At 39.2% G+C, this 12,839-nt stretch overlaps 1 protein-coding gene across 1 annotated transcript in view; it reads left to right on the top strand.

Moving 5' to 3' along the window:
- RAB3C (RAB3C, member RAS oncogene family) overlaps positions 1–12,839 on the top strand; it is a 259,905-nt gene that overhangs the window by 140,440 nt on the left and 106,626 nt on the right. Inside the window, exon 3 of the mRNA XM_003782744.2 lies at positions 176–294. Within this exon, the coding sequence (XP_003782792.1) occupies positions 176–294 (119 nt within the window). The remainder of the gene's footprint in view (positions 1–175; positions 295–12,839) is intronic.

Below are 12,839 nucleotides of genomic sequence, written 5' to 3'. Positions count from 1 at the left end.
ATTAAAAAATTATTAAGAGAAAAGGGACTTAAAAATAGATAAATTATTTTAAAAGATAGATAGTAATACATTACAAATAGATTTTAGACTGTATTACAATGTTTTTGGAATTATTAATCACTTCCCCCAAAATTTATTGTCTTGTATTTGACAGACTACCATTTTTATGTTTTAGGACACAGCCGGCCAGGAAAGATACAGGACTATCACCACAGCTTATTATCGAGGGGCGATGGGCTTTATTTTAATGTATGACATTACAAATGAAGAATCCTTCAATGCAGTACAAGATTGGTAAGTTACAACAAATTCTTCCTTTACCAACAATGGTGGTTCTCCATTCAACACTGTTTTTCTCCCCAAAGCAATGACCAGTATAATTTGTAAGTTTATCATATGCTACAATTCCACATGTGCTTCATAAAACAAACAAACAAAAATGATGTTTGTCTTCAGAACCATTATTCAGGGCTTGATAAAACATCATTTTGGTGGTTTTTCTTCATTTTGTACATCCAAGTGCTTTGCACCCTATCATCGTTACATCCGCAGAGACTCGTGCATTTGCTTTTGATTTTTTTTTACATATAAATAATGAATGATTTGGAAGTTTGGTCTAAAATAGGGATCTGGAAAGCACAGTCCATGGGTTAAATCTGGCTCACCACTTATTTAATAAGTAAATTTTTGTTGGAATACAGCCGGGCTCACCTGTTATGGTCTGTGACTGCTTTTACACTACAATAGCAAAGCAAGTAGTTGGAACAAAAACCATATGGCCAGTAAAGCCTGAAAATTTTCTATCTGATCCTTTACAGATAAGGTTTGAAGACCTCTTGTGTGGAAGATTAGTTAGGTAGGTGATTCAAACCAAAAAGCATCAAAGGACTGGGATAAGAGAGAAAATAAAACCAAAACCCTTTCTGACTCAGTGTACATCAAATCATCTCAAAATGCCTCTGTCCCTGGTAAGAGTGATGTACAGTAGCAGACCTCACTGAATGGATGCCACATTTTAACCCTGAATAGTCACAGCTCATCTTATGTAAGGAAACTTTGGCAATACACAGGAAAACAAATAGCACTTGTATATTTTATTTATTTTGCATGATAATATTATCCAAAATGATATTTTTGGATAATAAGGTAATATGCTATTAAAGATTTCAATTTGCCTTGGATTGTTTCTTTTAAATTTTAGTTGTTCATATGACTTCTTATGCACACATACACACACCCTCCAAACAAAATAATACCACTGACAATAGCAACTCAAAAGAGACTTATACACTGCAAAGGGCAAGTTTACAATGAAAAACTGATTTGAGGAATATAGAAGAAGGCTTATATGACCTTCTTTTCAATAAATTGAATATTGTAAAAATGTAAGTTCATCTCAAATTAATTCATAAATTCAACATAATTTCAATTAAATACAGAATTAAATAAAATAGTCCAGAGTTAGACACAAATCTACATGAGGATTTATTTTTTTTTTTCTACTTGGGGATTTAGTCATGATAAAAGTAGCATTCAAATTAGTGACAAAAAGGCTTGTTCAGTTAATATCATTGCAACATCTAGTTAATTGCCACACATAGCTCTGGCACACATATTGCCTTGCAATATGGTATTTTTTTTTCCAGACAGGCTAGAATGTCACTCTGTTGACATTGCTGAACGTTCACTCTGCTGCCCAGGCTAGAATGCACTGGGGTCATTGTAGCTCACCGTAACTTCAAACTGCATGGTTCAAATGATCCTCCTGCCTCAGCGTTCCAGGTAGCGTGGACTAGAGGTGCATCCATTGCACCTGGATGACTTTTCTATTTTTAGATGAGACAGGGTCTTGCTCTTGCTCCGGGTGGTCTAGTCCACAGCTTCTGAGCTCAAGTGATCCTCCCTCCTCTACCACCCAGAGTGCTAGGATTACAGGTGTGACCCACTGTGCCTGGCCTATAATGTGGTGATATTAACCTTGGCTATTTCCTCTCTGGAAATGTTGAGAACTAGCACTTCCAGGGTAGAAGTGTTCATTCATGAAGTTTCAGACTTTATACACTGGGTTCTTAACCCATAGTTTTTCTTGCCCTGTTGTTTCAGTGAAAGTTGTTTGGCTACGGAAAATACACGAAAGCCTACAGTTAGCTCATTGTATATTGGCAGTAACACCAGCAGCCATGCTATCAGTACCCCTTAGTCCAGCATCAACAATGACGTGAGAACCTTCAGCTTCATGATGCCCTCACACTGTCCCTCTACAACCCCAGTTAATCTGGGTTCAGTCCCACTGAAGCTTCCTCATATGCCCACAGACCCACCTGCCCTGTCTGTCTTTCTCCACCTCATATTCTCTATTGGACTCTGTTTACCCACTCTTTGCTTTTGAGGCTCTGTGCCTGTATTCTTAGGGGCATATTTTCCAGATTACTCTTCCCTCTCTCTGACCTCCCTTTTTCTCCCCCCAGCTGAGGGTAAATGTGGCCCCCACAACACTTACCTTTAGACTTGTTCTCTGTTTCCCTGACTGTCTTGTCTACTTGTACAATTTCACTTATCACCTGGAAATCTATGCCAGATTTAGATTTCCGGCCCCAGTCCATATCTAAACTGCAAGTATTGCATTTTCAAATCCCCAAAATATTTCTTCACCTAGATACCCTGCTGGTGCCTCAGAATCAGTTATCATCATCTAAAACTGTTCACCTTTCTGACATTATTATTTTCATTCATTGAAACCATGATGTTCCATAATCCAGGGTCCGCTGTGAATTCCCCTGTAATTTCTAGCCGTCCCAATCTGGGGCCTGATCATGCATGTTCATTTTTTTCTGAATATCCTTTGAATTTGCTCCTTGTCTTCCTTAACCATCCTTGCTCCATTTCTTACTATCTTTTGCTTCTGCCCTCCTAAGAGCCTTCTAACTGATCATTTACCCTTTAGATTTCTTCTTATCCCAATCCATCCTTTCCCACTGCTCTTGTTAGAACCTTCGACAACAACATGGGAGCTGGGAGACTTCTGCCCAGAGTTCATGACTCATCACTGTGTCCTAAATTAATTCAAACTTCCTCAGCCTGGCTTTCAGATAGACCACATTCTGGTGCCACTGTATCTTCACAGCTTTATCTCTTACTATTCTAGAAGCAAACTAAACCATCCATTGTTTCTGGAACCCAGCCTAAGCTTTCTGAACTTTGCACGTTTTTCTTTCATGCCGCCCTCTGCTTTGCATGTCATTTTCCTCAACCTCCTTCTCCACCTTCCCCTCAACATCTAGATTTGCCAGAAGTCAATAAAGTCTATCTTATAAACCAACCCACAACAATATGATCATTAACTGATCAGGGATTTTTTATTTACTTAACAAACAGTTATTGAGCACTCACTCTTTGTGTTTAGTGCCTATGCCAGCATTTACTCTCTCAGCTAATAGATCCATCATCACCCAGTTATCTGTTCAGAAATCTCAACACTGATTTCTCTCTCTTTTCCCATAGCATCATAGCACCAAGTTCAATCACTCCGACTTTCTGAATGCCTCCCAAATGCTTCTATTGTTCTATCTTCTACCTGTCACCACTGTCTTAATCCAGACTGTCATTTAGGAGCCTTCTATCTTGTCTCTTTACCTTCAATGCCCACCATCTCTGGGTTTTCCATCATATTAACATCAGAGCTATGTAAGTGAACCTTAGTATGTCTCTTGTCTTATAAATAAAAGTTGTAGTAATGTCTTATAACCTATGATAGGGATTCTGGGAGCACACATGGAGCTTTGACACCAGGTATGTACAAGCCCTGACTTCTCTCTGGACCCACTCAGTCAAATCTCCCATGATAGATATGGGCATCTCTATTTTTCAAAGCTTCACAAGCAATTCTGAAGACCATTTCTGGTTTAGACCATTGATTTAGAATTAAATCCAAACTCTCTAACATAGTGGACAGGAGAACGTCCACAAATCTATTGCCTGACATCATCTCCCACCACTTCTCACTATTGGCCTATGATTTAACCATACAGAGCTTTTCTTAGTTTATCAATGTTTTATTTTGTCACTACCTCTGTTCCTCTGTCTGAAATCCCTTCTCTATCATCTTTCCAAAAGTTTATCTTTCAAAGCCAGCTCAAATATCAACTCTTCTGAGTAGCTTTTAAGGATTTTTCTACTCCCCCCCCCCATTCACAATGACCAATGCTACTCTCACCCTTACCTCTGTATTCAGGCCTCCCTCCCACTTCTACCAACCACACAAAGGATCTAGCAGACTCTATTCTTCTCTGATAACCTCTTGTCTTCTGTATTACACCATGGGTCCATTAATTTTTATTCCCCAGGACTGAATACAGTATAAGCCACTATTTTTCCCATTTTTTTTTTTTTTGTGATACAGTTCAGTGGTATCAAATACATTCCTATTCTTGTGCAACCATTGACACTATCCATTTCCAGAACTCTTTTCATCTTGTAAACCTGAAACTCTTTTTTTTTTTTTTTCTCCTGTTGAGACAGAGTCTTACTCTGTCACCCTGGGGTTGAGTGCCATGACATCATGGCTCATGGCAACCTAAAACTCTTAGACTCAGTGATTCTCTTGCCTCAGCCTCCCCAGGCTCAGCTGGGACGACAGGCACCTGCCACAATACTCGACTATTTATAGAGACAGGGTCTCAGACATGTTCAGGCTGATCTTGAACTCTTGAGCTCAAGCAATCCACCTGCCTCATTAGTGCTAGGATTACAGGTGTGAGCGACCCGACATAAAACCAAAACTCTTGCCCGTTCAACAGTCACTACCCATTTCTCTATCCTCCCAGCGTCTGGCAACCACCATTTGGCAGTGTTTCCAAAATTTTGACTACTTTAAGTATTTCATAATAGTGGAATCCTAAAGAATTTGTCTATTTGTTACTGGCTTATTTCACTTAGCATAGTGTCTTTGAGTTCATCTGTATTGTAGCAGGGACTATCCTTCCTTTCTAGGCATGAGTAAAATTCCATCGTATGCATGTGCTGTAGTAATACAACGTATATTTTGAATGGATGACCCAAGGAACTAAAGAGGGTTATATCTTTACCTGATTTCCTTTCAGAAAATATATAAATTACTTCAAACTGAAATAGTCAGAAATTAATGGTTCTATTTCTCCTCTTAACAAAAAAGTTTAAGGTTGTGCGGGTTGTGTGCTGCTATGGAACTAATGATAGTCACCTTTTTGCTTTTCTTAGGTATATACATGTCTTGAATTCCTACTAGATTATAAACTAGTTGTAGGAAAAGACTATTGTACTTGTCTGTATTTCCTGCTTAACATAGTAACTAGTACAAAATAGGCTTTTTTTTTTTATTTTTTGAGACAGTATCTCACTCTGTGTCCTGGGTTGAGTGCCATGGCATCATAGCTCAGAGAAACCTCAAACTCTTGGGCTCAAGCAATCCTCTTGTCTTAGGCCTCAGTCTCCAGAGTAGCTTGGACTATAGGGGTCCATCATAACACACAGTTAGTTTTTCTATTTTTCTTTTTTCTTAGTAGAGATGGGGGTCTCACTCCTGCTCAGGCTGGTATCCGGCTCCTGAGCTCAAGCCATCCACCCATGTTACCTGCCCAGAGTGCTAGGATTACAAGTATGAGCTACCATGACTAACCCACAAAATAGGTATTTAAAAATTATTCTTAATTGAAAAGAAGTAAAACTAAATAAATAACCCATCAAAGGCCTGGATAAATGTTTTAGGAATAAGAACATAACCATATAACAATAATTTTTTTTTAACATTGTTGGTGGGGGGAATCCATTGTAACAGCCCAAACTTGCTTTACGTGTAGAGTATTGTTGGTGGTGGTGGGTGCGATATTGTGCTGATAGTCAGTGATGGCCCTATACTACAAGAAATAAGGTATTCTGAGAGAAATAAGCACAAGGAAACATATTCTTTAGGTTACTGATCTCCAATTGTTATCTCAACAGTAGAAAAAACACAGGTAAATATAATCCCAGCAGGTAGACTTCTCATGGTTCCAAATGATCCAAGAATTGGATGGTAACCCCTCAAGAGAATGAAAGGATTGCACGCTACCTAGACCATCTTCCCTAAATATCATTTTTCTACCTTATGCCTTTGACTGGTGATGGATAGGCAGTTTGATTTGGCAGTTGGAGATTATGCTTTCTGAAGAAGACCTCGAGAGTTTGTACTGAATTCAGTATTTTGGAAACTCTTTCCGAAAAGAAATTGGTAAATTCTTTCCAATTTCTGAACTTCTGTCAATCCTTTCAACTGCATATATGTCTGGGTCTCTCTGCCCCTGGAATCTGCTTTCCATAAGAAGTCACATCTCTCCAACTCCCGTCTCAGATCAAGATAATTTGTTCTCATCATTCAGATTTCAGCTAGACTGTCACATCCTCTGAGAAGATTTTCTTTACCCCAGATTAGGTCAGTTCCTCCTGCAGCTCTCAGAACAACACTACCCAGTATATCTTACGACATACTGTAATCGCTTATTTAGTTGTCCTTTTACCTGCTGGATTATAAGGAGTATGTTTGTCTTCTCCTCTTTTCTTCCCAGTGTCACCCATTGTGTTTGGCCCTTAGTGGCTGCTCAATAAATATGTATTGAATGAGCAAAACCTTCATGGAAAAAGAAATCTAGGAAGGTTACGTTAATGAATTCAAATGTTTTATAAAAATCATAAGATGGCTCTAAGCAATCACACTGCAAGCTGCAGTGAGGTTTCTAACGCTCCTGAAGTCTGGTGAAAATGTGTGTGATCATGGTCAGTAACTAGACTGGTTTGCCAGATCTCCACTTGCTTAAATCTGCAGTTTGTCAAGGAGAAAACTGCCTAGAACAGTGGAAGTAAGAACAGCAATCGATCGGCTTCATAATTGGAAGAAAATAAAGGTTACCTTTTTTTTTTTTTTGAATATACAGTATTCTGTGTAAACCCTCCCACTGGATTTAAGAAATAAATTAGTGAATGAGTTATTTAAGAGACAGGTCCTAAATAGGCTTAAATAGTTTGGGAAATATAAAATCACCGCTGAAATCTCTGTCCTCTTTGAACTGTTTCTCAAATGAGTTGTGACCAGAGTTTACTTGCTCTCAGTTGGATCGTGACCTCAAGTACATGGCCAGGTTCTCTCTGGTTCTGTGGCTTAAAGTGTCTACACGTATCACAGTACATTTTAACTTGACTTAATGTCTCCCCTCCTCTCAGACTTTGGCATCATTCTGTTCTAAACATGGCATGGCCCACAGGCTGCTGCATTTCCTGTAGAGGAAAGTCATTGGTTTATCCCCTCCCATCTTATTTATTTACATTCTATTTTTTATGACACAATGAAGAACTATAAATATAAAAGGTTTTTTTAAAGCAGGAAATCTGGTGAGCAGCTTGATATTTAAGAAAAAAAAAAGAAAAAACACTAGACAGAGGATAAAAGTCTAACACCAGCTTCCCACCAGTTTTAAATAATTCATTTCTGTGACGTGCTGAGTAGCATTGCAGATGTGATCGAGAATAAAGTTTCACCTTCAAATATTCTCTTTCCCTGCAGTTTTCTTTTTTTTTTTTCTTTCTCCTCCAAAAATATATTTAAATTAAGGTGACCTCATGTTAAATATGAAAGAATTTCAGCCTGCTAGAAACTAAAATGTGATGAGCAATGGCTAAGCCTTTGTTCAGAGCTTTCTAATCTGGTTCAAGGCCCCTATCAGCTATGAAGGTGGTTCTGTCGCAGCGCAGAGGAAGCAACAGTGGGTTGAGAGCACAGAAGCCTGACCCCAGACATTCACACCACCCACACGGGACCTCGGGGAGTCTCTTCTCTCTCCCTGGATGCTAATGAGCAGATTTCTTATTGCTGGTCTGATCCAACCACACAATCTATTTTTTGTGCAGATAATTCCAAGTTTGTATTTCGAAGATGAAATCATTTTAATACTCCACCCCTTCGAAAATGAAAACCAAAACTTCCTGTTTCTCTCATTGTCACGAACGACACCTCTATCCTTCTAATTTATCGAGCTGAAAAACTTGAAGTTAGCCTTAACGCCTCCTTTTCTCAGACCCTACATTCCGTCCTTCAAAAAATACTGTTATTATCCCGGATCTAATTTCATATCCATAGCCGTTATGCCTGAAAAGATGGCCACGAACACTGAATTAGCAAATACTGAATCCTTGCCCCATAAGAGAAATGCAAGGTTGGGTTCCCGCAAGCATCTGGTCACAGTTCACCAATTGATTAACATACAACCGTGTTTTATTTATGTTTCTGCTGAAAGACTCCTTATTTCATATATATTGTTGATTCATGATCTTTGAATTCAGGGCCAACAGCACCCTGACTCGTGCCTGATAACAGCTCTGCCTACAGATCTATTTTCTCCATGGGACATGTCACGGCCTTCTGATGCTCAGGAGACTTAAACAGAACTTCAGCACCCTTTTAAACAGCAGAAGCACAAGGAAGAGTACAAACGTGAAATGTATGGCCCTAAATATACTGGGAAAGGGGATTGGTTTGTGGTGTGAGGGCTGAAACAAGAAGGCAGAGCATGGCCCTGCTCAGCCTCATCTGGGAACAGGCGTGCCAGGAGCCTCAGATTTCCCACTGCTCTGAGCACGTCTTCAGTTACCTGTGAAGGCACCCTCACTGTTGATTTCAAGGTTACACACACTTTAGCAAAATGTGAATTCACAAACACGGAATCCATAAGTAATGAAGGCCAACTCCACTATCCCACCACTTTCTACAATTTCTACTGTGTATTAGTTCACTAGGAAGGCTAGAAGGAAGTACCACGAAGTGCGTGGCTTAAACAACAGGAGTGGATTATCTCACAGTTCTGAAGTTAGAAGTCTCAGATCAAAGTATTGACGGGGTTTGTTATGTCTGAGCGCTGTGGGACGATCTGTTCCAGGCCTCTCTCCTGGCTTCCTGTAGCTTCAGGGTTCTTTTACCAATAGAGTGGACTAGGTCATTTACCGTTACAGGTCAGGTAATTGAAATGACTATCCTAATAATAAGCTGTAAGCCAACTCCCCTATGTGCCCACTTCTTAAAAACAAAAAAACAAGGAGACATTAAAGGAAACTATTCAGAATAGAAAACTAGAAAATAGCACAGTATTGGTAAATGGAAGATTATATGTGGTCACCAGAGAAGATAAGTTCTGGCATATGATGGCTGATTCTACTCCTTTTAACAGGCCCACATTAAGCATTCTCACATGATTTTCCCTTTCTGTGCCACCAGTTTCCAAGCAAGAGTAAGAATTATGGTGTAAGTACTACGTAAAAGAGCAGCTCAACTATATGTCACAGTTTTATTACCTTAATTTCATGTCTTCCACTCTCAGAATAACCCTTAGTTCTCATTTAAAGTCCATTGTATCCTATAGCATAATTTTCATACATAAATATAAAACAAAACATTTAAATAGTTTTTCCTCCCAAGCATAATGAAATCAATAACTAGTGAATTGCAGGAGAGGAAAGATTTATCAAAAGGCCTGAATGATTTCTTATGCAGTTTCCAAATTGTTTTTTATGCATAGAAATTAAACTTTTTGAGTAGTTATCTCAATATATGTCTACTCAGAGTTAACCAAATGCAAGGTTAAAGGCACAGTTCTCCACAAGATTGACCTCACTGTAGACACCAGCTGCAAGTTTGGGAGTCCCTAGGGCCACCCTCACTTCTGACCAGCTGGCTACAAAGTTGAGATTTTTATAGACCACTCTTAGATTTGGTAATACACTGGAATGACTCACAGAATGCAGGAAAGCCCTATACTTTTGATTACAGTTTTATTACAACAAGCAGATGCATGTCAGAATCAACCAAAAAGGGAGATACAGAGGATGAGATCTGGGAGCATTCCACACACAAAGCTTCTGACATCCTCAGGGACTGTTACCCTTCTGGCCCATGACAGTATGCATAGTGTTGACAACCAGGGAAGTTCACACAAGCTTTGGTATCCAGAGGTTTTACTGGGGTTTCATTATACAGGCATGATTGTTTTAATCATTGCCCAAAGGGTTGAACTCAATTTTCAACCTACCTTCCCTCTTTGAAAATGGACACAATGTCAGAACCACCTAATCATGTACTTGGTCTTCCTGGCATGGCCAGCTCCCATCCTGAATCATCTCATTAGTATAAACTATCAAATATGACCTAAGGGGCCCACAAAGACACTCTAATCACTTGGGAAATTTCAAGGTTCTGAGGTTTATCTCCCAGGAACTGAAACCAAAAGCCAGCCAAAGTCTTTATTACACCATGTTCATTATACGATAATCAATAATTATTTGTTTATAAATAATAATCATATACCACTATGTTGATCTATAGTAGAAATTATAAAACAAAGAAAACTAGATGTTTACAAAGGACAGGTTCAATATAGCATTTATAATGTTGTTTTCCAGCACACTTGTATAAAACCAGTAGAAAATATCCTTACATAATCCCTTAAAGGAGCTCTGTAAGGTTGACAGAGTGATGCACACCAGCGGCAGCAATGCCAAACATTCTCCCTTGGCTCCCTCAATACTCTTATTTGCAGCTCCCTCTCCCCTTGACATTCCTTCCATTCTTGCCCTTGTTGGCTCCTCAGAGTTTGCTATTCAAATCAGTGGCTTCATTGCCAGTGAAGCAAAACATAGTACTAAGGACAGTATGACAGGGTCATTTTGATATAGCCATCATCAAAATACCCATGTCAAAATGTCAAAATGTTCATTTTTTATTAGCAAATAGTAAAACAACAAATATTTTGACCTTCTAGTCTATCAATAATCCCATCTCTGATCAAACACCTTTCTTCAATTTCATACCCTCTCTGAATTTCACAGTGCTTCATTTTAATAATGACATTTTAATATTTGTTACTTGGCATTCAAGGAGTTAAGTATAATAAAAATTAGCTGTCCACCCCCCAGCCCAAACCCATCACTTTCTAATTGCATATCAAATATTTTCAGCCACTGGAAAAACATAGATGCTTTGTTACAGTTTAAATTATTTCCTTATCATTCCATTTTTGATAAACTGTGAATTTTAAATTTGTGTATTAATATGGTAATTTATGTAAATCCTTGCCTTCTTATTTTATATTCTGGAGATGAGTCCTTCCTGAATTGATAGAGTACTGAGTTTTACATCCTATGACCTTATGATAATGCATTGGAAAGTACCAAATATGACTTTATTTATATCACTGGCAGGACAGCTTACCATGGAAAAAGCTTTCTTAAACTGGGAAGAAAAAAATCCTTTTCAAAAATTTTAAATTCCCTCAATCTAAAACCAACAGAGATAGGAATGTGGGGAGGGCATGAGAAAAGCAGAAAGAAAGGAGTCTGAGAGCAAGGTTTTTAATTAAAGCTCCATTTTGAGAAGGAAGAAGGCACCATGCTGAGAGTTGTGAGTCTGGAGAGGAGAGCTGAGAAGACTTTGTCAACCCATCATTGAAGTCCCTTGCCTCAAAGTTAGGGAGAGCTCCCAGACCCAAATTCTGTGTGACCTTGGGAATTTGACAGTACTTAACTTTTCTCAGCCTTGTTTGACTATTTCAAAAATGGGGAAAGAATCGCTAACAAGATGGCCGGAAGGCATAGAGGAGAAAAATCTGATGCCCCTGGCACAGCGTAGGCACCACCGGGCTTTGTTTGTTTGTTTGTTTTTCAGACAGTAGTTCTCTAATGTCCGGAGGACTGCACATTAGACACCCCCCCAACCCCGAGATCTTTTGAAGGCACGTTTATCCTCTGTACCAATTCAGTCACAATCTCTGCTGTTGTAACCCCAGCATCAGGATTTTTAAAAGATCTCTCCAAGTGATTATACTGTGAGGTCACATTGAAAAACAGAGCTTTTCTCAAGGTGATTGTCACATATTATTGGAACTGCAGTGTATTAATAACAGTATTCTGGGGAAATGCATAAATATAACTTCCATAGATCCTTAACCTTTTGTACAGCTAGGTTTTGCAGAATGAGGTTTTTATTTATTTATTTATTTAGCCATTTTTGGCTGTGGCTGGGTTTAAACCTGCCACCTCTGGCCTTTGGGACCAGCGCCCTACACTTTTGAGCCACAGGCGCCACCCTGCTGGGTTTATTTATTTATTTATTTATTTTGCAGAATGAGTTTTTATACCCCTACCTCTACAGCTGACACATTAACATTAGGGCTGGCTCTTACTCCTAATTGTTTGCTAATGTTTTTCCAGATAATCTATGATTCAGAAAGACACATGACATAGAGTCTGGGCATGGGTCAGAATTCAAACCAGAGTGTTTAGCTGAGCAGATCCAAATAACAAGTGTGGTCATCGCCAGCAAGGACAGGACCTAACAGGCAGCCACCTGCCTTCTGCGGCCAGAGGCTTGCTATATAGACTTTCTCCCAGAGGAAGAAAAACAGACTTGAACCCATGTATTGAATCACATAGTTTCCCCACAAGGGGCAACAGATGCAATGATGAGATGTAAGTTGTTTTTATCAAATATTTATCATCCAAGCTGCCTCTGCAAAAGTTCCTGGGGCTCATTGACTATCTTATTAATGGAAGTGGGTAAAGAAGGAGCTATCCGAACAAGGTTTGTGCAGGCCTGCGGTGAATATATTTGTAAACCTGCAGTAGTTACCGTGTTTACCAGCACTGCATGGCATCTCCAGCTAATTCTGCCTAGGGCAAGATTGTTACCACTGCCAGCGCATCCAGGGAGCTTATGTGAAATGAGATGACAGGCAGATATTGGGCCTCAACCTGGTTTCATTTTTCTGTCTGTGAGATAACTACACAGA

The sequence above is a fragment of the Otolemur garnettii genome, unplaced genomic scaffold (genome assembly GCF_000181295.1).
Source record: "Otolemur garnettii isolate 467f Iridium unplaced genomic scaffold, OtoGar3 scaffold00005, whole genome shotgun sequence".
NCBI lineage: Eukaryota > Metazoa > Chordata > Mammalia > Primates > Galagidae > Otolemur > Otolemur garnettii.
This window is presented reverse-complemented; position numbering and strand designations above follow the sequence as displayed.